Raw genomic sequence first — 26,128 nt, 5'->3', positions numbered from 1 at the left:
CGGGGTTCCACTGCCTAAATCTTTTTTTTTTTTTGTTACAATGAAGTGGATTAAGTTTTTTTTAATTATTACTCACTTATTCCGGTTTTTATGTCATTCAGATGTAATTTTTCTCTTTAAAAACGAACATATATAACGTCTTCTTGCCGGTTGTCATCTTGCCTGTGGGCATGTGAAGCCCACAGGCATCCTCTTCCTGGATAAAGTGACGCTGATGTACCAGAATGCACTGTGCGTTGTATCCCGATCTCACGCATGCGCAGTGACGTGAATTCGGAGCGCCGTCAACCCGCCGTCAAGATCACGCGATAACTCGCGCCAGGCTGCCGCACAGACTCCTGGGAGCAATCACAAAAGCTCCCAGGAGACAGTGAGAGGACGATAGAGGAAATGATGAAATAGCCACACTATCCCTGCCCATATCCGCAATCCCCACATTCAGGAACTAGACAGAATAAGAAAAACAAAAGGTACAGTATAAAAAAAAAAAGAAGTTAAGTTTTTAAATTAGATCATCAATTTAATCAGCATGAGCTATTGTCTTAAAATCGGGTGGAGCTCCGCTTTAACTTGCAAGTACCTTCACCGTGCTTCACTGTTGCCTGCACACACTTATTATTTTACCGTCCTCCAGCCCTTCACGAACAAACTGCCTCCTGCTACAGCCAAATATTTCACATTTTGACTCATCAGTCCAGAATACCTGCTGTCATTTTTCTGTTCCTATGATTTAATGCTAAGTTGAGTCAGCACAATGGCGTAGAGGTTACCACTCTCACCTAGCAGTAAAAAGAGTCAACCAGGACACTACCTGCCTGGAGTTTGCATGTTCACCCTGTGCCCGGATGGGTTTCCTCTGGGTACACCATTTTCCTCCCGCACTCCAAAGACATGCTGGTAGGTTAATTGGCTTCTGTCCAAAATTGGCCCTAGTATATGAATGTGAGTTGGGGACCTTGGATTGTGGGCCCCATGAGGGTAGGGACCAATTTGAGTGTGCAATGTATGTGTGGAGCGCTGCATAGAATTGACAGCGCTATATGGGTACCTTAAATAAATAATAATATAATAGAGGAGCATCTTAATGAGACACAATGTACAGGGATAGGGACAATTGTAGACACACACCCACAATCACTCAGGTCGAACTGGATGGACTGGTGTCTTTAACCTTACGAGTCGCTTAGCCTTGTTTCTATGTCTATGGATGGCTTTTTGGCTGCAATTCTTCCATGAAGACCACTTTTGGGCAGACTTCTTCGGACAGTAGATGGGTGTACCACTTGTTTCCACCAATTCTGTGCTGATGGCACTGCTGAACATCTGATGTGGAAGGGCAGCACGATGTGTTTTTCATCTACTGCTTTAAGTTTCCTTGAGACCACTGTGTCTACGGTCCTCAACGTTGCCCGTTTCTTTGGGCTTCTTCAAAAAAGCTTGAACACATCTTGAAACCCCGGTCTACTTTGAAATCTTTGACTGGGGGAGATCTTGCTGATGCAGTATAACTACCTTGTGTCGTGTTGCTGTGCTCAGTCTTGCAATGGTGTATGATCTGTGTCACGAAACCGTCTTCCATAACCTCACCCTAGTAGCGCAGTTTGGCTGTTCCTCACCCAGTTTTAAGCCTCCCACACAGCTGTTCCTGTTTCAGTGGAAGTGTAAAGCCCCATACAAACTATCAGATTTTCTGCTGATTTTTGTCTTCAGATTTACCAAAACCATGTACTGCAAGGGCCTGCCTGATTGCATACAAATTGAAACTCCTTAGGTTTGACCTCATATTATATGGTTTTAATAAATCTGAAATAAAAAATCAGCAGAAAATCTGATAGTGTGTATGGGGCTAAAGAATTGATCCCGGTTTGAAGCCAAACGGTGATCACACCAAATATTGATTTGATTTAGATTTTTTCTTCTGTTCGCTCACTTTGCATTTTGTAAATTGATGAAAATAAACAATTAAAATATATATTTTTGAAAGCATTGTTACTTTACAGCATTTCTTTACAGCTGCCCAAAACTTTTGCACAGTACCGTAACTACCGTAACTACAGTTTAGCACAATAGCATTGTATTATTTAGCTGCTGTTCACTATACTCCCCGGACACTTTATTAGGTACACCTTGCTAGTACCTGGTTGGACCTCCTTTTGCTGCCTTTGTTGCCTTCAAAACTGCCTTTAAAGTGGTGTTTCCACCAAAAAAAATAACTCACCTCTAAATGCCTGTTGCTAGGGGGTCCCTCGTAATCTGCCTCCTTCAGTGCCCAGGCACCCGACGTCACTTCCCCTCCGCGCAGTCAGTTATCTGGGACACGTAACAGGTCCCAGATGACTGCTCTGCGTATCACGGTGCACATCGCCCACAGTAGGATTGCCGGCACCGCTGAGCGGAGGGGGGGATGAGCGGAGCTTTGTTCCCCCGCATCGCTGGACCCTGGAACAGGTAAGTGTCCGATTATTAAAAGTCAGCAGCTGCAGTATTTGTAGCTGCTGACTTTTATTTTTTATTTTTTTTTAAGGGGCACCCCACTTTAATTCTTTGTGGAATAGATTCAACAAGGTGTTGGAAACATTCTTCAGAGATCCATCAGAAGATGGATACACTGTAGTCATAAAGGGATGGACATGGTCAGCAACAATACTCAGGTAGGCCGTGGTGTTTAAACGATGCTCAATTGGTACTAAGGGGCCTAAAGTGTGCCAATACAATGTCCCCCACACCATTACACCACCACCAGCCTGAACTGTTGATACAAGGCAGGATTGATCCATGCTTTCATGTTGTTTACACCAAATTCTGACCCTTCCATCTGAATGTCGCAGCTGAAATCGAGACTCATCAGACCAGGCAACGTTTTTTCCTTCGATTGTCCTATTTTGGTGAGCCTGTGCGAATTGTAGCCTCAGTTTCCTGTTCTTAACTGACAGAAGTGGCACCTGGTATAGTCTTCTGCTGCTGTAGTGCATCTGCTTCAAGGTTTGATGTGTTGTGCGTTCAAAGATGGTATTCTGCATACTTTGGTTGTAACGAGTGGTTATTTGAGTTACTGTTGCCTTTCTATCATCTGGAACTAGTCTGCCCATTCTCCTCTGACCTCTGACATTAACAAGGTATTTTCTTCCACACAACTCCCTGGATATTTCTCTTTTTCGGAACATTCTCTCTAAACGCTAGGGATGGTTGTGCGTGAAAATCCCAGTAGATCTGCAGTTTTTGAAAATTTTAGACCAGTCTGTCTGCCACCAACGACCATGCCAAGTTCAAAGTCACTTAAATCCCCTTTCTTTCCCATTCTGATGCTCGGTTTGAACCTCAGAAAGTCATCTTCATCACATCTAGATGCCTAAATGTATTAAGTTGCTGCCATGTGATTGGCTGATTAGCAATTTATGTTACCAAGCAATTGAACAGGTGTACCCAACAAAGTGGCCGGTGAGTGTTTGTTACTATGTAACATGATTGTACATTGTATCTGTTAGTGTAAAGCAGAGTATACATAGCCCAAAACTTGTCCATTTCAGCAGGAAGCAGCCAAATTTCAGTATGTGTATACCGTTGTCTGTACAACAGAAACCAGTCTAACCGCCAGCTTCTGTCCAATGGTCCTGCTGGAAAACCAGCAATCGATCAGAGCATGCAGCCAATGGCTACAGTGCTGATCTGTGTATTCTGGTATCACCACACAAACTGCAGTAAAAAAAATAATTCTAGGGCCATCCGTTAACTCTAAATTGATGAGCTGTAAACCATCTCCTGTTGACAGTTCGGTGTATCATAGTTTGTCACCATTTTATAGACGCACACAGTTTTTAGATTTGACGTATTTGATATCTATATACCTAACACAATCTGAACTTTTATATGTAGATTATAATATGTTTGTGTGCACTAAAATTAATTTTAGAGATTTGTTACTGAAAGTATAGGAAGAATTAAACTTTATTTTTCCTTCAACAGGTGAGTTCACACCAGAGATGCAGCTGCGAATCCGCCAGGAGATTGAGAAAGAGAAGAAGGTGGAGGCATGGAAGGAGCAGTTTTATGAGAACTACTACGGAGAGAAGTAAGTTAGCAACCTCCTCATGTACAGCCTACATTAGACTTACAGTTCTGTACAATAAAACTCTGGTTCAGAATGCTCTCCTTGCACTCTGTGTGTGTGTTTTACTCTAAAGGAGAAGTATGGCCAAAGCTCTTTTGGCCATACTTCTCTTCAGGGTCACAGGAGTGCACTTCATTCTACAATCCTGTGACCCAGATTTAGCCGACAATGTTCTAAAGTCTGCCGTCGGCTGACATCAAAGAGCTGGTCCAGACTCTGTAGGGTTCCTGACAATAATCTCGGCATCTGCACAGATGCATGGACTGGCAGTTGGCTCAGCCTCTCGGCTCGCCGGTGAGAGCCTGAGCCAGCTGCTCCTGCCCCTGCACAGCCCAGCGCTCCATTGAGCACTGGAAGGGCAGAGCACAAAGTGGTGACTGACAGTCACTGCTCTGTGCTGAGAGTGGACCCAAGAACTGAGCAATCAGCGGTGTTTGATCGTTCAGTTCTGAGTGTAGAGGTGGTGGGATGCAGATGCATCATCAGATCCTTGTGGCATCTACATAGTTGAGTATGATTTTTTTTTTTGAATCTCACTTCTCTTTTAAAGCTGAAGTTTAACTGCTTCAACCCCGAAAACTTTCACCCCCTTCCTGACCAGAGCACTTTTTGCGATTCGGCACTGCGTCGCTTTACCTGACATTTGCGCGGTTGTACACCGCTGCACCCAAACAAAATTGATGTCCTTTTTTTCCCACAAATAGAGCTTTCTTTTGGCGTTTTTTGATCACCTCTGTGTTTTTTATTTTTTGTGCTATAAACAAAAAAAGAGCGTAAATTTTGAAATAATATTTTTTACTTTGCGCTATAATAAATATCCCAAAGAATTTTTTTTTTTATTCTCAGTTTAGGCCGATATGTAATCTTCTACATATTTTTGGTTAAAAAAATCGCAATGAGCGTATATTGATTGATTTGTACAAAAGTTATCTTGTCCACAAAAAATCGGGGGATATTTTTATGGCATTTTTATTATTAATTTTGTTTTTTACTTGTAATGGCGGCGATCTGCAATTTTTATCGGGACTGTGACATTATGGTGGACACATCGGACATTTTTGACACATTTTTGGGATCATTGGCATTTATACAGCGATCAGTGCTATAAAAATGCATTGATTACTGTAAAAATGTCACTGGCAGGGAAGGGGAACACTAGGGGGCGATAAGGGGTTAATTGTGTTCCCTGGGAGGTGATACTAACTGAAGGGGGGAGGGGACTGTGTTGGGGAGATGACAGATCGCTGTTCATATTTTGTATGAACACACTATCAGTCTCTTCTCCCCTCAGAGAACCAAAAACTGTGTGTTTACACACACACATCCCGGTTGTCCGTGTGTCAGCAGCAATCACGGGAGCACCGGGCACTCGTATCGGCTCCGGGGGGCGAGCAGCGGGCACGTGTGCGCCCCTAGTGGCCACAAGGCGAAGCGACGTAACATAACATCGTTTCGCCCAGCCGTGCCATTCTGCCGCAGTACAACTGCGGCGGCTGGTCGGCAAGTGGTTAATCTGCCTATATTATGTCTTAAGCATTACAATGATGCAGGAAACTGTCAGAAGTGACGTTCGCCGCATTTTTTAGGTCTCTATGCACCACCCACGCCTGTTTCTATTTCAGAGTGAAATAAAAGCTAGTGCAGGTCTGCATGGGATAAACAGAGGACATACGGCAGTTTTCCAAATAGAAAACTGCTGCAGATTCCCATAAATTGTGGCCTGTCATGAAGGTGAGCTGTTAGCAGATAGCTCACATCCCTCTCTCTGCTTGTGCAGTTATTACACTAAACAAGCAAAGCCTGTAGGGGAAAGGGGGGGATGACCGAGAGATCGGAGCATGTAGCTCCAGCACTCCTGTTCTTTGTGCTGTGTCTGCCAGACATGGAAGAACAGAGAACTGCGCTCCTGCACCCCTTTCAATAATTAGAAGCAGCGTCTGCTCGATTTTTTTATATTTAGAAGAGTGATGCAAGCACATTCCTCCCATTTGGGGGAGATTTACTAAAGCTGGTGCACGCAGAATCTGGTGCAGCTCTGCCTAGTAACCAATCATCTTCCAGGTTTTATTGTCAAAGTTGGAAGCTTTTTCGTTACCGTGCACAGCTTTACCAGATTTTGTGTGCAACAGTTTTAGTAAATCTCCCTCATTCTGTCTAATGGTGTAACACACTATTCATAGAGGGAGGAGATGCTGTCATTATGTCCCTCTTACATACCCTTACACTATTCATAGAGGGAGGAGATGCTGTCATTGTGTCCCTCTTACATACCCTTTACACTATTCATAGAGGGGGGAGATGCTGTCATTATGTCCCTCTTACATACCCTTACACTATTCATAGAGGGGGGAGATGCTGTCATTATGTCCCTCTTACATACCCTTACACTATTCATAGAGGGGGGAGATGCTGTCATTGTGTCCCTCTTACATACCCTTACACTATTCATAAAGGGGGGAGATGCTGTCAATATGTCCCTCTTACATACCCTTACACTATTCATAGAGGGGGGAGATGCTGTCATTGTGTCCCTCTTACATACCCTTACACTATTCATAGAGGGAGGAGATGCTGTCATTATTTTCCTCTTACATACCCTTAAGCCTAGTACACATGGGCTGAATGTCGGGCAGCATTCAATAGAAACCCGCCAACAATCGGCCTGTGTACTGCAGCCAGACTTGTCAATGGGGCATGACCAAAAAAGGCCTGCTGATCGGCACCAAATCAGTGCTCTCAGCCAATGGCTGAGATCACTGACCGGAGTGTCCAGAACAAAATAGCACAGCAGGGGAGATCGCTGTACTATCATCACATGGTTAGTACAGCTGCTCCTCCGGAGCTCTCGTTTGTTTTTTTGTTCAGTCCTGCTGTGTGCTATAGTGGGCCCTAGTGGCTACACCCACCTCAGTGCAGCAGCAGGTTGAGCATTATAGATCATACCCCTCTCAAGAGCCCTTAGCCCTGGTGTAAGCAGGGAGGAGTTATACAAATATGAAAATGCTCTGATGGGTGGATGTCAGTCTGAAGGAGTGGAAACTCCTAGACAGGCTGCATTTGCATGCAGACCACCCGAGGTAACGTCCACATGCCATGTTTGAAAGAACTGAAGTTCATTGAATGAAAGGGGTAGGTCTGGGGCAGCAAGGCTAGGGAAGCCCTCCATCCAGGAAATCAGGCAGCCTGTGTCTGACTTACTGCAGCTTCTAGTGCACATTGGGAGAACCTCACAAGTGTGCAGTGAAATCAGAGTAAGCCATTTCAGTACAGAAGAGTCTGTAAACCTGTACAAGACTGAAAGGAAGACTGGGCGTCAGATTTAATGTAAAAACATATTTAGGAGCTTTTACTAGTTGTGATTAAAAATATACTTGCTTTTTAAACACAGCTTGATTTTTTTTTATTAAAGAAGTATAGCCAAAGTTTTTTTGGCTCCTATACTTCTCCTATGGATCACTGGAGTGCAGTTGGTTCTGCACTCCTGTGACCCGTTTTCAGCCAACAGCGAGCTAAAGCCGTTGTCGGCTGAAGTCACTCAGACGATCCAGACTGTGAACTCATCCCGACCACATGGTTGGGATTCACCAATCAGCCTGGACTGGCACCGAGAGCCTAAGCCAGCCCCCCCGCCCCCTCCACAGCTCAGTGCTTCAGTGAGCGCTGGAGGGGCAGAGCAGAGAGCCACTGACAGTCATGGCTCTCTGCTGAGAGCGGTGGGGAGAACTGAGCAATCAGCTGTGTTTGAGCACTCAGCTCTCACGAGGCAGCATGGGACAGATGCAGCATCAGATTAATGCTGCATCCACCTAGGCAAGTATACTTTTTTTTTTTTTTCTTTTTACAAAGCCCATACTTCTTTTTTTTTCTCTCAGAACTGATTTTTGATCTATCTGCTTTATTTGTCTTTTAGTTCTGGCCTAACTATGGAGGAATTTAGTGATATGACAACTGAAGATGATGACATCAAAGCACAAATGATTCCATCTGTAGAGCACATTGAGGCCAAACCTGAGAGGAAATCACTAGATGATCATCCGTCTGTGAAGGTGGAAAATGACCAGAAGAGTCCCCTGAAATCTCACGTATCTGAAGTTACAGAAGCCATACCACCACCTGAAAATCCTGTCACTGGTACCACTGTCAAAGCTGACTCCATAAAAGACTCGGAGATGGCGGAAGAGAACATACTGAATGGTTCTGTTGAGAAAATGACCCAAACTACAGACACAGCCTGTGAATCTATAGACTCCGAGTCAACAAGCCATACCTGTGTGACCCCCAGTGAACCAAAGAGCCCAGATGTTGTTCAGTTGCCCACAACGCCTACAACTACAGAGAGCCTTCCCCAAGACTCGAGTGGAGCCGAAACCCCAGAGGAGTCACCAGAGAAGGAGGAGGCCAGCCCCATCAGTGGGGCCAAGAGACGGCTGGATATTGATGAAAGCAGTTTGGCCAGCCCTGAGAAGAGCCCACGTTTGATGACACCTAGCCAATCTCCGCAGCCATTTCGTGCCTTATGTAAGCCACATACAGAGACAGCACAGCAGACCGCAGAGCAGAAGGTCCCACCTCTCAAGGTAATAATAGTGTGCTTAAAGCTCTTTTGCTGTTATTAAAGTGGACTCTTTGTAACTGAAAGCCTCAGTACACTGGATGTCTTGCGTGTTTCGTCCTACATTACGTCTTCTGAGGGATGTCCAACATCTCTCAGAAATATAAAGTCAACGTGTTTCCCAGTACCAGTTTCTACATTCTTCCTAAATTTAACAATGTCGGCCGCTGGCTCCACCCCTCCCTAAATTTAACGAAGCCTGGCCTACCTTTAAGTACATTTTTCTCCACATTTAATGCAGACCAAGCTGTCTAACAACAGTTACATGGGTTGGGACAAATCAAATCACACAGCCTTACAGGGTTAGACACATCATATCACACTGGGGTGCTAACATTGGTCAGATTTTATTCATATGGTTTTAACCTTTTTTGCTTGCAGTGTGGGTCTCTTGCCATAACGTGTAAGCATTTACAGCATGTTTGCACATTATCACACACCCTTTAATACAGTGGTTGGCAACCTATGAGCTAAAGGTGGCCCCAAATGTGGCTCCTGACATCACCAAAGGTCCACACATAATGTTTAATATATGTAATCCTTGAGAGGACTGTCAGAAACTGTAGAGACCTTATAGAGGAAATGAGGGCCAGAGAGTGTGGGCATGCTACATTGTTGGCTGGGCATATGCTAGAGAAGACAATACGAATCTGGGAACAGTAGAGATCAATGATTTTACCCTAATGTCCCACTACAGACTGCTGAGGTCCAAGGACCACACATCATATACCAAAGGGCTGCATGTGACCCTCGGGCCACAGGTTGGGCTCCAGGGCTCTAGTATTTCCTCCTCCAGGAATGTGACGTCCAGAAGTTTGTTGCTTCGTACACGATTGCTGACATCTTCTAGAAGTCTTCCTCTTTTGATGTAATTCCTGTGTAGTCATGCTGAAATGACATTGTCCTGGCAGCCAGTTCTATTCTTGGCATCTTTCAGATCTGAGGAATGAGCCAGGATTGTAGTATGCACTGCACATTCACTAATGGCACTGTCCACACAATGAAAAAACACTGGAAGCAAGAGGAAGACATTTTTTGGCACATGATACTTTGCATATCTCATTTGCTGGCAAAAAAAAAAAAGGTTTTTGCTTTTCTACCTCCAGCCAGGGACAATTCTGACATTGCTTTCCTACATGTAAAACACGTCATTTTTTTTTTTTGCTAGAAAACGACTTAGAACCCTCAAATAGTATATATTTTTTTTAAGTAGAGGCCCTAGAGAATAAAATAGTGGGCGTTGTATATTTTTATGTCATGCAGTATTTGCGCAGCGGTTTTTTCAAGCGCAAATTTTTGGGAAAAAATGCACTTTAAAAAAAAAAACACAATATACAGTGCCTTGAAGAAGTATTCATACCCTTTAAAAATTTCCATATTTTGTCACGTTACAACCAAAACTTAAATGTATTTTATTTGATAGAATATCACAAAGTGGCACATAATTGTGAAGTGAAAGGAAACTGATAAATGGTTTTCAACATTTTTTACAAATGATATGTGAAAAGTGTGGTGTGAATTTGTATTCAGCCCCCCTGAGTCAATACTTTGTAGAACCACTTTTCTCTGCAATTACAGCTACAAGTCTTTTTGGGGATTTCTCTACCAGCTTTGCACATCTAAAGAGTGAAATTTATGCCCATTCTTTGCAAAATAGATCAAGCTCTGTCAGATTGGATGGAGAGCATCTGTGAACAACAATTTTCAAGTCTTGCCACAGATTCTCAATTGGATTTAGGTCTGGACATTGACTGGGCCATTCTAACACATGAATATGCTTTGATCTAATCCATTCCATTGTAGCTCTGGCTGTATGTTTAAAGTGGAAGTAAATTCCGCTATCGTTTTCAGCCAAGGAAGCTGCCATCTTTGCCTCTGTTTAATCTTCAACTGCTATGGTGCTTCCCATCAACTCTGACCAGCGTCCGTGTTCCTGCTGAAGAAAAGCATCTCCACAACGTGATGCTGCTACTATTATTCACGGTGGGGATGGTGTGTTCAGAGTGATGTGCAGTGTTAGTTTTCCACCACACATAGCCTTTTGCTTTTATTATTATTATTATTATTAATGATTTATATAGTGCCAACAGTTTACACAGCGCTTTACAATGTATAGGGGAGACAACACAATTACAGTACAATGCAAAAGGTACAGGAGGGCCCTGCTCATAGAGCTTACATTCTAAAGGGAGGGGGTACAAAAGGTAATAGCTGCAGAGAATGATTTGATGGGGGCGATTTTAGGCCAAAAAGTTCAATTTTGGTCTCATCTGACCAAAGCACCTTCTTCCATGTTTGCTGTGTCCCCCACATGGCTTCTCGCAAACTGGACTTTTTATGACTTTCTTTCAACAGTGGCTTTCTCCTTGTCATTTTTCCATATTGGCCAGATTTGTGGAGTGCACGACTAATTGTCCTGTGGACAGATTCTCCCACCTGAGCTGTGGATCTCTGCAGCTCCTCCAGAGGTACCATGGGCCTCTTGGCTGCTTCTCTGATTAATGGTCTCCTTGCCTGGCCTGTCAGTTTAGGTGGACGGCCATGTCTTGGTAGGTTTGCAGTTGTGCCACACTCTTTCCATTTTCAGATGATGGATTGAACAGTTCTCTGTGAGATTTTCAAAGCTTGGGATATTTGTTATAACCTAACCCTGCTATAAACTTCTCCACAACTTTATCCCTGACCTGTCTGGTGTGTTTCTTGGCCTTCATGATACTGTTTGTTCACTAAGGTTCTCTAACAAACCTCTGAGGGCTTCACAGAACAGCTGCATTTATACTCAGATTGAATTACACACAGGTGGACTCTATTTACTACTTAGGTGACTTCTGAAGGCAATTGGTTCCACTATATTTTAGTTAGGGGTATCGGAGTAAAGGGGGCTAAATACAAATGCACACCACACTTTTCACACATTTATTCGTAAAACATTTTGAAAATCATTTATCAGTTTCCTTCCACTTCACAATTATGTGCCACTTTGTATTGGTCTATCACATAAAATTCCAATACCTACTACTAACTACATTTTTGGTTGTAACATACGAAAATATGGAACATTACCATGACCAGCTGTAATTGGAAGATCTCAATGCCAAAAGGCTGTGGAGGGGCTGCTCGTCTGTGGGTGAAGATGGTGTAACAATTCCTTCAGCTGTTGACGTGTATCTCTGCGAGCGGGACCACTGGGAGGAACCTGGGGAATCAGTGTTGTGGGATGCGGCGTCCAGGCTTGGAAGCCAGAAGTGACATCACAAGGTCTGACCAGAAGGTCGAGCAGAGCCAGGGTGCAGTCCCTGTTGGTAGTATTGCGTGGAACACATACCAGAGAGGCATGACAACACGTTTCACGTGATTGCGCTTCCTCAAGTCACGGTTCTGATTGGCAGTCTCCCTCCGGGCTACCAGTCGTTGGCGGGAACTAAGATCGGTCTTTGACAGCTCAGTCTCTGTGTTGGGAGCATAAAGTGAACATGTTCTCAGCATAGAAACATTGGCCACCCAGTGACACATATGCGGGGAGTGTGAATGTTAAAGCCCAAACTTTTTTTGCCGCACATATGTGTTACATGGGCAGCAATAGGTTAGGCACCTGTTACCTGTAAAAGAAGGCACTAAATACTCACTTTTCCCAGTGCCTGTGCTTCTGAAGGGCACTTCGATCACTAGAATTGGTCCCCTGTAGTTCACTTGGAGACCAGCACTTGCAGGAGTGTTGATCTCTTGGGCCTCCCTTTGCTCCTTCTGGTTTCTCCCTCTGATATCACATCACCACTCTGTCTTGAAGTAACATGAGGTTAGAGGACGAATCAACACACCTAGAAGTGTCTGTTTCCCAGTGGACTGACTTCGTGGGGGGGGGGGGGCAGTTCTAGTAATCGGATCAGTGTTTAGCAGTATGGACACCAGGAAAGGGGAATTTGCTGCCTTCTTATTCAGGTAACACCTGCTTTGGCAAAAAATAAATAAATTGCGATGGGGTTGCTGTAAATAAACTGGAAACGGATCGTTGGCAGGTTCAACAGATAATAAAACAATAAAGTATGGGGGACGTAAACAAGAAATTAAACCTGGGCTGTTAATGCTAGTGACAGACTGCATCTTAGGCATTTTCAGTTGTGCCCATAGTTCCACTTTAATTCACCAAACAGGATGAAGTTTATTTTTAAATTTTTTTGGGTATAGACACTTTTGCCTAGAATTTCCCCCCTATTTATTTTTTTGGCATGTACACTTTAGGCTAGAATGCACTTCTTTTTTTTTTTTGGGCATAGACACTTTAGGCTAGAATACGAACTTAAAAAAAAAAGTAGCTCTGAAAATTGACTCGCAATTAGTATTCATAACTGAAATCAAACTGATTTAAAAGAGAAGTGTGGGTTTGCTAAAAAACAAAACATTCATACTCACCTAGATGGATGCAGCTGCATCTGCATCTCTCCCCCCTGCATTAAGACTGAGAACTGATCGATCAAACACAGCTGATCACTCAGCTCTCGGTCTTCAGTCTGTAGAGAGCCGATGACTGTCAGAAAGCTAGTGTAAAATCCTTAATGCAGCAATTATTAAAAAGGTTAAAAGCATTTACAAACAAGTATGGTGAGATGGGCATGCAACAGACTACAATACCAAGACTTCCTTTCATGATGGCGTATGTGTGGGGACCTCAAATGCGCGATCGTCACAATTACAGAAATTATGCAAGTGACGTCATTGGGAGCCCACAATTTGTGACGAAACGTATAGGGCGGAATTAGAAGTGATGTCACCACGCATGCACGATTGCAAAAGCAAGCACTGGGTGTTTTTCACACATGAAGATAATTTAAAGACACAGAACTTTGTTAAGGATTTATTCACTGGTGCATAGACTCTTTATATGTTTATTTCATTTTATTCATCGACAGTTTATACATTGAATTATGTCCCCCACATTAATGTATTCATTTGATGCATATTTTGATGTTTACAATAAGTGTGGCAGGATTTTGTAATTATAGTGAACGGTTATATTGCATTAGATGTGGATGTACTGTATGTTAATGCTGTAAATCATTTATTTGTATACATTTTTATCTCTCCTTTAGATTCCCATGGCATGGATCACTCAAAAGCCATTTCTTGCCAGCCAGGTCTCTCACAGGGTGCCGTATCCAGCCACCGGCAACAGTCCAGGCAGAACAGGGGCCCGTACTCTGGCCGACATCAAGGCTAAAGCCCAGCTGGCCCGAGCAAAGAGAGCAGCAGCTGCAGCTGCCCATGGAGGTTCCGTCCCTGGACCAGGCCCTGGGGGAGGAGCAGTGCCAGGAGCTGACATCGATGAGAGCAGGAAGAGAATACTGGACTTGGGAAGTACTGGAAGCGGGAGAAGTGAAAGGAGAACTTCAGCCCCTCAACCAGCTAGTCAAAACCAAGGCCAAGTCAAGGTTACGGGGCAGGCACCGGCTTACGGTGCAACAAGAGCACAGCTACTGCAAAAACCCTGTATACAACCCAGAATCTCAACTACTACTTCCTTTGGAAGCACAAGATTCTTCCTGACCTCAGAGCGTGACATTGCCACCACCATCAAAAATCAAAACCCATTCTCTGTATCAGTAGATAAAAATATGATAGTTCCTGGGGGTTCAGGATTGGGAACCTTGGCCCACCATTGCGAACATATCAAAGCTGAAAGCACAAAGGGAATGTTGGCCGATGGGTCGGATCTGAAAATACCTGCCACAAAACCTTCTTCAGATTCACAGTTAGCCTCAGTAGCTTCCCCTGTCTCATTTACAGCAAACCATTCTTCAAAGTTGAGGGCCTCTTTACCAGCTCAAGGGAATGACAAAACATTACTTAGACAGTCCTCTGACATCAGTGCAAAATCTCTGCGGTTAGCCACTTGTAGTGGACAGTCAACCAGGTCAAGCTCCAGCATTCCTGCAAATAACCCACTTGTAACCCAACTTCTCCAAGGAAAGAACGTCCCTTTAGACCAGATCTTGCCAAGACCGCTAACAAATGTTGAAATGAAGACTGTACCCTTTTCATCATCTGATAAACCACCCAGTGCAAGCACGGTGCAAGCGGTGGAGTCTTGTAGGAAGGAAAACATGGATAAAACATCTCATACAGCTGCCCAACAGCTGGAGAGATTCTTATCCCATAATCGACAACACCCATCTGGCCAAAGAATATTGGAACTCTTTTCGGGAACGAACCTAAGCAATCCAGGTAACAATTCAGTGCAAGGTTCTATGGCCAGCAATGCAAACCAGGAACAAATTTTACAGTTTATGGTCAAGAAGGTATGGCAAGAGAACTCAGTGAATGCATCCAGTCCACCTGAAATGAATGACAGTGCCTCTCAGAAGGAGAATATCTCCCAGAGGTTCATGCTCGGTTTCGCTGGGAGACGGGCATCGAAACCAGCCATGTCTGGTCACTACTTACTCAACCTCTCAACATATGGAAGAGCTCCAGAGCCCTTTAGAAGAACACAATTTGGTAGCAGCGAGGCAGAAACTTCTTTAATTTATTCTGATTGCCTATGCAATGAGAATGATGAAACAGAGTCTGTTACAGAGAGCAGTGAGGAGGGCATAGAATCTGAAGAAAGCATGAGTGAATGTGCAACCGTTAAAGTGGAGTCTGGTAACCAAGTTTCCTCATTAAAATCAGAAAATCTCTGTAACAAAAACACAAAAGTTAAACAGTTTCAAACTGAAGACTTGAAGGAGAAAGTTCAGATCATCACCAAAGACAACACCTACAGTGGTGCAAACATAGCCAGAGATTTGGCCAAAATGGCCAATGTTCTTGGTGTTCGGTTAAAGCAGAACAGCTCGGACGTGTTTGGAATGCATACAACATCGGTTGGACTCCAGCATCATCATCCAGAGCTGGGTCAAACATCCAGGACTAATGGGAATTCTGCAGGTCTTCTTGGATCGAGTTATGGAGGTACCATAAACATCTCCACTTCTCCAGATGGTCTACACAGATCTTCTCTTCCCACAGGTGGAGATTTCACTTCATCCAACGCGGACAACATTGTTTCTTTCTCTGTGACTGTAACAACCATCCCATCCAGTCACAGCGGTAATTCCGGTTGTCCCGATCAGCCCATTTCTGTCCAGGCTTACACAGATGATAACGGTATGGAGTTGTCTCCCTCCAAATGCTACTGTCGGCTGAAGGCCATGATCATGTGCAAGGGCTGTGGAGCATTTTGCCACGATGATTGCATTGGTCCCTCCAAACTCTGTGTTTCTTGCTTGGTGGTCCGATGACCTTTTAGAAATGGTCCATTTCAAAGTACTTTCTTGGCAACCCTTGTCCAAAATGTTTTTAAAAAAAGATTAGTATCTCCATAGTTTAATGACAAGGGGTTGTAGGGGTCAGCTGTGTCTGCTATAACCCTCGACCTCAGAAGGAAAAAAAGGTAACCTTTTTAAATACTTTGGATTTTGACAAAAGATCTTGGCGGGTACGTTTCAGGGTTCTGTCTAACCCTGATCAATCACGACATAAGTTTGCACTTATTAATTGTAAATAGCACACAAGGGAGTGTTGAAGACATTTGTTGTTTATTTGTTTTTTACTAGTTTTAAAATTCGCTTTCCAAAGAATGAAAAAAAAAAAAAGCAATATCCCTTCTCCCCCAAATACCCCCTTTTTAACTACCCCCTATTTAAGCAATAATGTTAAACTACCTATGAATGTTAAGAAGTATATATAGAGTTATATATGGCTAACAAGACCATATGGTTGTGTTTTTTTAAGAAATGAAGTTTAATGGTTCGCAACCACCAAACAACATGGAGTTCAGTTCACCTAGGAAGGCATTCTTATGGGTATATTTGTCAAGATTTTTTTTCACCCAATTTTTGACCAAGATTTACTCTTTTCCTAATTGAATCTTATGCAAAAATGAGTAAATCTTGGGTGAAGAAATTGAAAAATCAATCAATCATGGGGCATTGTAGTGGTGGGTCATGATAAGGCTATTAAAGTGTTACTAAACCCACAAAAGTAAAATCAGTCTGTATATGCAGTAAAGCATGCTGGTTATACTCACTGTGGAACCTAAGGGGTTTATCCTCTGCATTGTGTAAAAAAGGTTGTTTGATCCTGTCTTCTCTGATCCTCCCCAAACCATCTCCCAATAGAACAGAGACTTGAGGGCATTCTGCACATGCTAAGTTTGGTGCGTATTGCTAGAGAGGGTTTTTTTTTTCATGGAGGCATGGTCCATGTTTTCAGCACAGGGCCAATCAACACTGTCCAGACAGAGGGTTAGGACATAGGACAGTCAGAGTAGAATGAAAACTCCTCCTACAAGCTTTAACCAGACACTGATAGAAGTCACAAGGATTCTATATACTGCTTATGAGAAAAGGTAGCAGTATATTTTCACTAAAATAATGGCATTTTCATGTTCTGTGTATTGTGGGAGACCAGATATAGTGAATGCAGGGTCCTGGGTTTAGTAACACTTTTAAGTCGTTCTGAGCACCTTGTATATTCAGTGAAAAGCAGGGTAGTCTGCACATCTTGTTGACGAGGGTACGGTTAAGCAAGGTTCGCATTCTGAACACAATCCCTCTGATTTCAAGGCCAACTTGAGTTTGTTAACACCGGTATAGAGTTGTGACTTGCCAAGCCGTTATTGAATGTTGAAACCACTTAGCAAGTAAGAGCGGGTGTATTTACTAAGCCCTTACTTTGAAGTCTGTTAGAAGTTAAACTTATGCCCTGTACACACGACTTTCCGACAACAAAGTTTTGTTGGCGGAAAATTTGAGAACCCGCTAGCTGGCGGAAAGTCCGACCACAAATGTTCGATGGAACATACACACGGTCGGAGTTTCAGCCAACAAGCTCACATCCAACATTTCCCGTCACAAAATCCAACCGTGTGTACGCGGCATAAGAGTAACTTTTGCGATCTGAAATAGTCTAAGCCAGTGATGGTGAACCTTGGCACCCCAGATGATTTGGAACTACATTTCCCATGAGGCTTAACTACAGTGCAGAGTGCATGAGCATCAAGGGAAATGTAGTTCTAAAACATCTGGGATACCAAGGTTCGCCATCACTGGTCTAAGCTCATATTATGGAGCCAACCAGACATGAACTTGTCCTCAGAGATATCGGTCTGCCAAGACCACTTTAGCACTTTTGTTGGACGTTGAGGCACGTTCGTTTTGTGGGTACAGTACAATAGACGGAGTGTCGGCCAACCTTGCATTGTAAAATGGTGACAAATAATGACTGTCATGGCATTACCGTTATAGCAAGATTGCCAATCAATGTACAAGGTGTTCACCAATGTTTGGTGCCCATTGTTAGGTAACATGTAGGATTAAGCGCTGGTTCACACCATGAATCACACAGGAGCATGTTGTGCGTTCCTGGGAGAGTCTTATGCAATCCGGGTACATTGTGATTTTAGCACATTCATTTGCATGGGCTGAAATCGCGACAGACCACACTAAAAGAAGTGCATGCATTACTTTTACAAAAGCAACTGGATCGCATGATACTACTGTACCGTGAGGCGTGGTGCAGGCAGACACACTGGGGTTGGTTTACTAAAGGCAAATAGGCTGTTCAGTTTGCAAAGTGCAGTTGCTTCAGAGATTAGCAAATTAGGTTTTTTGAAACAAAAAAATTATAGTAAATGAGGTAAAGCTTTACTTTGCAAAGAAAACTCAATCACGTGCAAGGAAATAAAAAAAAAGCATTTTCGCTTGCACATGATTGGATGATGGAAGTCAGCAGAGCTTCTGCTCATTTACTAAGCTCTGGAACAACTTCACTTCCAGAGTGCTTCGTCTATGCTCCTTTAGTAAATCAACCCCACTGCGTTTTCAACCTGCGTTTGTGTGTCGTTAAGTTAACATTTACACCCACTGCAGATTGCAAGTACAATGCGTTTTGACCGCGGTGCACCAAGTTCTGGTGTGAACTGGCCCTAAATTGATCTAAATTGTCTGCAGTTGTTGGAGTCGATCTCTTGGTGCCTCCATTGAGTGAAAAGACTGTATCAGGCCAGGCTGAAAGCTTTTGACCAATAGAATGCTGCTCCCTACCATGTCCCCCCCCCACACACACATATATACACATGCACACACACCATTTTGTGATGTTCACAGTACAGTCATAGATAATAAGTGAGCATTGCTGTGTGCAAGTTAGAGTGATCTTTGTCTGGAATTTTGCTTAAACCCTTTCTGCCCACTCACTAGCTTTTTGACCCTCTTGGCATTTTAGGCCTTTTTAGCCGTGCAGGTGCGGGGACACGGCTGTCCAATTGGGACCAGCGGTTGTCTCCATGTAGCCACTACGACCCAATAGGCATGACTGGGACTACCTACTCACGGATGCCTGTAACAACTGCATCCAGCGTGGGCAAAGACAGGCTTTTGCACAGATGTATGCTTAGATGTGCCTGTCTGAACAAGACCCTTAGGAATGGCAAAGGGCTTAAAGCCCATTCAAAACAATATGTACCCACTCCACACAAATGTAACAACCTTTACCAAGGAATCTAGTACTCACTGCTAAGCCCTCCATGAAATTCTTAAAGTGGTTGAAAACCTCAGACATTAAATATTAACAAAGCAAATCCCTATATAGTGTGTACTTGTCTCAATCCATGAGCACTAAGTGTCATTTCTGTCGGCTGCTTCGTTCCTCTGCTATCTGTCACTTCTGACAAGTTTTCCTGACACCAAGAGGAAAATGGTGACAGGGGAGGGATCTCCAGATGATTGACAGCCTCAGCTGTGTTACTGTGTGCTATGTGAAGGGGGTGTGCCCCTTCCCTCCAATCAGCTCTCACCAAGCCCTGCAGAGTGTAACTTCAGCTCTTTAGCCCCTTTTTTTCCTGACAGCTCAGGCAAGCTTTATAAAGTCAGCACTTTCAACAGATATAGAGAATAGAATGCTGCAAATAAAAGGGTACAACTTATGTAGGAGGATTTGTTCCAACTCTGTGTATCACCTGAGGCCAGTCACTTCACTGGGTATATGGAAGGGTTTACAACCACTTTAAACCACTTGACGGTTTCTTATATCTCTTGTGAACTTTTATTAGTGAGACCTCTGACTTCCCTGGTTTACTCACAGCCTTTGTCTGTTATGAGGGGTTCTCATTCTACCAGATCAATGTTTTTTTAATTTGTTTTATATTAAGATGGATTTTTAAAAACGTATTTTATATTATGGAAGATGTGAAAGGATGGGTCAAAAAACACAAAGGTGATCGGGAACATCTAAATCTACCAAGTGGACTATACGGAGTTGAGAGATATATGGCATGATGGGGCATTCATTTGTTTGAGTGTCCAAGACATAAGAAGCCAAGTCCTCGCTTTGTACACCTATAATTAAAATGTTACTTTTGGGTGAACTGACCCTCTAACTTTAGAGGTTGCTGCCTCTTTTGGCTCCAGAGATAGGTAGAACTGGGAACTCCGAAGGCGATACTGCTGAAGACCACATGATAAAATTCTCGGAGGGTGGACGGACCTTGTAATGCAGAAGATGTAGTATGCTGTGTCCAAGATGAGCATTCTGAGACCATGTTACCGGAAGGGTTGACGTACAGTTTGTATTCTTAGCCATATGCAATATGGCTGTTGTTTTGTTGCCTTTGAAAACCACTTGATCACTGTGCGATAAAAAGCCATAGTACTTTCCAGCAGACAGATAACTGCTGGGTCAGGGTGATTTGGGGTCCATATAGCCATGCCAACATGTGAATTCTAGTAATATCCCAGCTTCCAACTATCAGATCCGTTATTTTCTAGTTTCAAACAAAATGAGAGCTCTACTAAAACCACATTTGTGACTCAGAGATAATCTGGCCTGTGCTCTAGTACAATTCACGTATTTTTCTCTATCGTTCATTAAAAGGACACAGCTTAATTTCTCACCGATGGGTTTGGTGCCACCACATTCAGGAGCAGGACCCTAGTGCAACCTAAACTGAAAGTACACCTAAGGGGCAGCCCATCTGGTGGTGGCTGCTAGTCCCCAACAGCCTCCTATTAGTTTGGGCTAAGCTGGTACTGGAAGGGTCTGGTAATGCTCCCCCTAACATCTCCATAAGCATTCTTAAAGGCATCTGCCCCTTGAAATGTTTAGTGCTTAAAGTGCTACAGAAGCCTGAATGTTCTCTGGAGGGCTAGATAGCAAGTACACTGTCAAAGTAATCATCTTTTAGGAAAAAAAAAAGTTCTCAAAAAAGTAATTTAGGGCAATTAGATTAAATTAATTGCCAAACAGCATCTTAAACATGGCCAGTCCTCTTTACCTAATCTTAGTTTGTACCAATATTCTGAAAATTGTAAGAAAGTGTTGGCACTTTACAATTTTACCAGAAGCTTGTCTCAAAACCTGCAATGTTTCTGGTACGCAGAGGACCATAGTCCATTTATACCCTTACCCAAATAGTAGAAATTCCTTCTAAATTCTACAGATAGCACCCCTTCTGGTGCAGGATGGTACATATGACAGATATTTTTGCAGATGTGAAATATGAGGTTGTGTAGCTTGCTCAGATTTAACATCTATAGAGTGAATTAGTAAAGCCAGCTGCATGGTGAAAACCTCTGTCATTGATTAAAAAATGAATTCCAAGCTAACCTTAACTAATATTAAACATGCTCCCTCCCCCTTTCTAACACCTAGCTTACTAACCAACCAGACCACAGGTAAATCAAATCTCTGCCAGTTCACTGGGGACCGGTCGAAACCGATCCATCTATGGGAAGGCTAATTGTACTGAATGCGATCCATCAATCAACCAGTCTGTTCGATTTCTTGCATGAAGCCTTGGTGATGTCAAGGGCCACACTCGAGGAAAAGAAAATTGACCAGTACTGGTCTGAACACTTTGCTGAATAAGATCATTCTTCCTTATAACACACTAGTTTCTTATCACCCTCCCCCAAAAAAAAAGATTATATATATATATTTATTTTTGTTTTTTTCATAGGAGTGACCTTCCTATTAGCCCCATTGGTCAGATTTTACAGAATTGATATTGCTACTCTCCATATTTTTCTTTTTCACAGAGGTAACTCTTCTCACTGCTCTCTAAATATCTTTTGCAGCCCCGGGGCCTGACCTATGACTCAAAGGCCACATGCAGCAGCCCTTTGATATTTATTGTGTGGTCCATGGGCCGCAAAAGCCAGAACTGGGACTGGGACTATCAGTTTGTAAAGGGATTGTAATGGCAGTGGTCTCCAGAGATCTCTATTAACATGTCCAAGTCTCTGACCATCCCCAGTAGTATGGCCACAGTCTCTGAAAACTGCTGCATAAGATATTATGTACAGCCCCTTGGGGATGTCAGGGGCCCTCTATATGTTTAAGTTGCTGTTTAGCAGGATTGATCTTTCTGCTCTTTAGATATATTTTACAGAAATTTTAGCACAAATATCCCAATATACATCAAGGAGAATTTACTAAGACTAGAACGGCCAGAATATGGAGCAACTGTGCATTGCAACCAATCATCTTCTAGTTTAAAATTTCAAATCTTTGCAAATATGTTTATTCAATTTTAAAACAAGGTAGCAAGAAGTCAAAATACCAGGCATTTATGACTGTATAAGTTTCAATTTTAAAATAAGGTAACAAGATAACAAAATGCCATTCACCTATGACTGTATAAGTTAAATTTCAAATCTTAAATGAAGAAGCTAATTGGTTACCATGTACAGCTTCTCCAGTTTTAGTACATTTCCTCATTATATTTTAAGTGACAACACTGTTGTTTGGGTATAATTTAAATGAATTAAATCACTGCGCTGTAGATCAGGGTTTCTTGACCAGGATTCTGTGGAACCCGAGGGTTCCTCCAAAGTTTGCTGGGAGTTTCTTGAGCAATGACCAATTTTAGCCTCTCAGATAGGTTCCCGCTGACACCAATTATCTTTTTAGCTATCTGTAAAGGGGTAATTCTTCCCAATGACCATAAGTGTATGAAGCATTCTTCCCCCTGACAATCAAGTGTAGATATATTCATTTTTATCAGGGGTTCCCCAAAGCCAGAATGTTATTTCAAGGGTTCCTCTGTGTTAAAAAGATTGGGAAAGACTGCTCTAGATCAGCCTTTTTCAGTCCTTTTACCCCAGAGGTGTATTTGGAGTCAAATGGAGGTTGTGTGCTTCTTACATTGGCAGACAGTGGGAAGAATGTTCTTTACATTGGTGATCATTTGGGAGAAGGCACCATACATTTGTGATCAGTTGGAGGAATGCTCTTTACATTGGTGACTTATTTGGGAGATTGCACCATACATTGGTGAACAGTAGGGAGAATGCTCCTTTCATTGGTGATCAGTTGGGAGATTGCTCATTACATTGGTGACCAGTTGGAAGAATGCTCCTTACATTGGTGACCAGTTGGAAGAATGCTCCTTACATTGGTGACCAGTTGGAAGAATGCTCCTTACATTGGTGACCAGTTGGAAGAATGCTCCTTACATTGGTGACCAGTTGGAAGAATGCTCCTTACATTGGTGATCAGTAGGGAGAATGCTCCTTACATTGGTGATCAGTGGGAAGAATGCTCCTTACATTGGTGACCAGTTGGAAGAATGCTCCTTACATTGGTGATCAGTGGGAAGAATGCTCCTTACATTGGTGACCAGTTGGAAGAATGCTCCTTACATTGGTGACCAGTTGGAAGAATGCTCCTTACATTGGTGATCAGTAGGGAGAATGCTCCTTACATTGCTGATCAGTTAGGAGAATGCACCGTACATTGGTGATTAGTTGGAAGATTTCTCCTTACATTGCTGATGAGTTGGGAGAATGCTCCTTCCATTGGTAATCAGTTTGGAGAATGCACCATACTTCAGTGATCAGTAGGAAAAATGCTCCTTACATTGGTGACCAGTGGAGAGAATGCTTCTTACATTGCTGATCAGTTGGGAGGATGCACCATACATTGGGGGAGTGACTGGGAAGAATGTCCCCCTTACAGTGGTGGCACATTTACAGACTGCAAAAAAGATCGGTAGTGCTGCTGACTCTGCCAATTGACTTTGGCCCTGGAACTATGAAGGTACCATAAAATGGAAGGTCAATCAGCCACAGTTCAAGGAACCCCAAGTATCTTCTGGAGGAACCCTCGTTGAGGATGGCTTTTCTAGATGTTACATTTTACAGAGGTGACCCTATTGCCTTACAAATATAAGCAATATTTCACCATCATCCATCGTGGGACACAGCTTCATGGTAATTAAGTAACATAAGGTTTATACCGCTGCCTAACCCTAGGTTGCTTAACATCGTCAGTACACATATGTGGCTGTATGGTAGTGAGCTTTAACACCAGGCTGCCATATGTATGTGTAAAGGCGGCTCTGATATATGCTGGGAGCACACCCACTCAGTGCTCCCAGCACTGTGATCACCCAACCAGGGAGCGGGACGGGCTCTTAATCATGTGATCACTGTGAGTGCCAATCACATGTTAGGGAAGCCTGTCTCTGCCACCTGACATTAGGAATCCCCAATTATCATCAAGGTGTGCCCCTCAATGGACTCCAAAAGGATTTTAGGGTAAGTACAATACTATTTCAGAGGAGTGAAATTACAGCAAGATAAATGTTATCTTATTGACACCACACCACTTCTTTCTATATATGTGCGGCATCACTGCTGCAGACATAAAGATCTACTTTACAGCAGTGACGGTTTTGCTCACAAAATACAACTTCGAGTTAATGGAGATGACATCCCTGCCCTCCATGCAATGGTTATAGAGATATCATAAATAAAAAGATCTAGTTTATTCAGGTCTCTTGTGTGTTTTTGCTACATAATGAAAAAAAAAAAAAAAGTTTACAAAATTCCAGGCCTGCTGAACGATGGAGCCACAAAGCAAATTAAGCGGGTTTAGAAAAGATATAGTAATCCGTGACCTTATATTCGCACTAGCCACTTGGCTGCAAAAATAAATTGAAATCAGACATATAAAAATAATAATATATATTTGAAGTAATATATATCTATTTACATATATATGAAAGGTGTTAGAGTTTATATACAGGGTATTGTATACGCCATTAGCACAGTAATTACCATAGAACAGTAAGCTCTTATTTTACAATAATGCAATAAGACTTGGGTTTTCTCATGGAAGAGGAAACTCGGCCCTTTGTGTTTTTGTGAATGTTTTTATATATAAAAAAAATTAATGATGTTTGTCCAATTGTAGTTTTTATTAAAGGGACTGTTAAAATCGGATGATAGGGTTTGTACAAAGCAGTCAGGTTGAAAGCCTTTTCTTTTTTTTTGAAGATTAAAAAAAAACTATTTTTTCAGAGTGTAGAAAAGAATTGTTTTATGTAAAAATAAGATCATTTTCAGGATCGGGGATATATAGCTGTATATATATATATATGTATGTAAATTTATACACTTGCCATATTCTTTATTTTAGAATTTTATTTGTACGTAATCATGAAATAAAACATTGAACTGTTGTGGAATGAGGTTGTGTTGCGTTGTTTATAGCAAGATTATTTTTTCTCCTTTTTTAACTACAAGCATCTATAAAATTCTGTATTCAGTTATACAAAATGCATAGTATCTTAATAATAATGCACAGGACTGATAATCAGAGGCCATGGATTATATGCTACAACCTTCCGGTGATTGGACACTACCAAAAACATTTGCTCGGGCCGCCCCATATATCCCCACCCACTCCGTGAGGCTGCAGGTTTTGTGCTAGTGTCCTTATGTCAGCCTATTTCAAACAGGGTGCCTTTTGGATTCTTTAGGTTTGCCTTGGTAACATGTCTAAAAATTGCTCCAAATTGGCCAAAAATTGGCAAAAAGCCAAGCCGGTGGATCAAGCCTGCCTTTTAGTTAGACAAAGTCAAAGGTTTTCATTGTGCACCATTACAACCCTGGGCACCATGCGGGCCAGCTGCAGCTGTCCTGATGTCGTCAATTGGTAAAGAGGGGGTTGAGAGCACCTTCAAAGCATCCTTGTTTGCCCCTCCGCTGTATGGCTGAAATCGCAACGCACAGACATCACATCTGATCTGAACAGCAATGCGGTGAGAATCGCATTGCGATGTCTGGCATCGCACTAGTGTGAACCAAGCATACTTGTCACTCAACAAGAATCTCTCTCATCTCTGTGCACAAGAGCAGGATTTTATGGCTAAGCACTTGGTCTGTCTGCTGAATAGGGATGGGCTTGATTTTCGAGTCAAACAAGTTTGACTGGAAAATCATTAGTTCAGGAACAAACATGGGGTGTTCGCGGCAAGTTCGCCCACGGCAGAGCACCCCATAATGCACTGCGAGATCGCAATGCATTGACTGCTGCCGATTGGCCAAAGCATGCCCCTGACCTGCATGCTTTGGCCAATCACAGCG

At 42.8% G+C, this 26,128-nt stretch overlaps 1 protein-coding gene across 5 annotated transcripts in view; it reads left to right on the top strand.

Annotated features, from left to right (window-relative positions):
• Positions 1–25,227, top strand: part of ASXL2 (ASXL transcriptional regulator 2) — a 173,271-nt gene extending 148,044 nt beyond the window's left edge. For all 5 annotated transcript variants that reach the window (XM_077489129.1, XM_077489132.1, XM_077489133.1 and 2 more), the window contains 3 exons: positions 3,964–4,069; positions 8,019–8,685; positions 13,808–25,227. In XM_077489129.1, coding sequence (XP_077345255.1) covers positions 3,964–4,069; positions 8,019–8,685; positions 13,808–15,997 — 2,963 coding nt within the window. In that variant the 3' untranslated portion in view covers positions 15,998–25,227. The remainder of the gene's footprint in view (positions 1–3,963; positions 4,070–8,018; positions 8,686–13,807) is intronic.
• The last annotated feature ends 901 nt before the right edge of the window (positions 25,228–26,128 follow it).

This window comes from Lithobates pipiens, unplaced genomic scaffold (assembly GCF_037356315.1).
Source record: "Lithobates pipiens isolate NorthernLeopardFrog02 unplaced genomic scaffold, aLitPip1_a1.2 Scaffold_18, whole genome shotgun sequence".
Taxonomy (NCBI): domain Eukaryota; kingdom Metazoa; phylum Chordata; class Amphibia; order Anura; family Ranidae; genus Lithobates; species Lithobates pipiens.
This window is presented reverse-complemented; position numbering and strand designations above follow the sequence as displayed.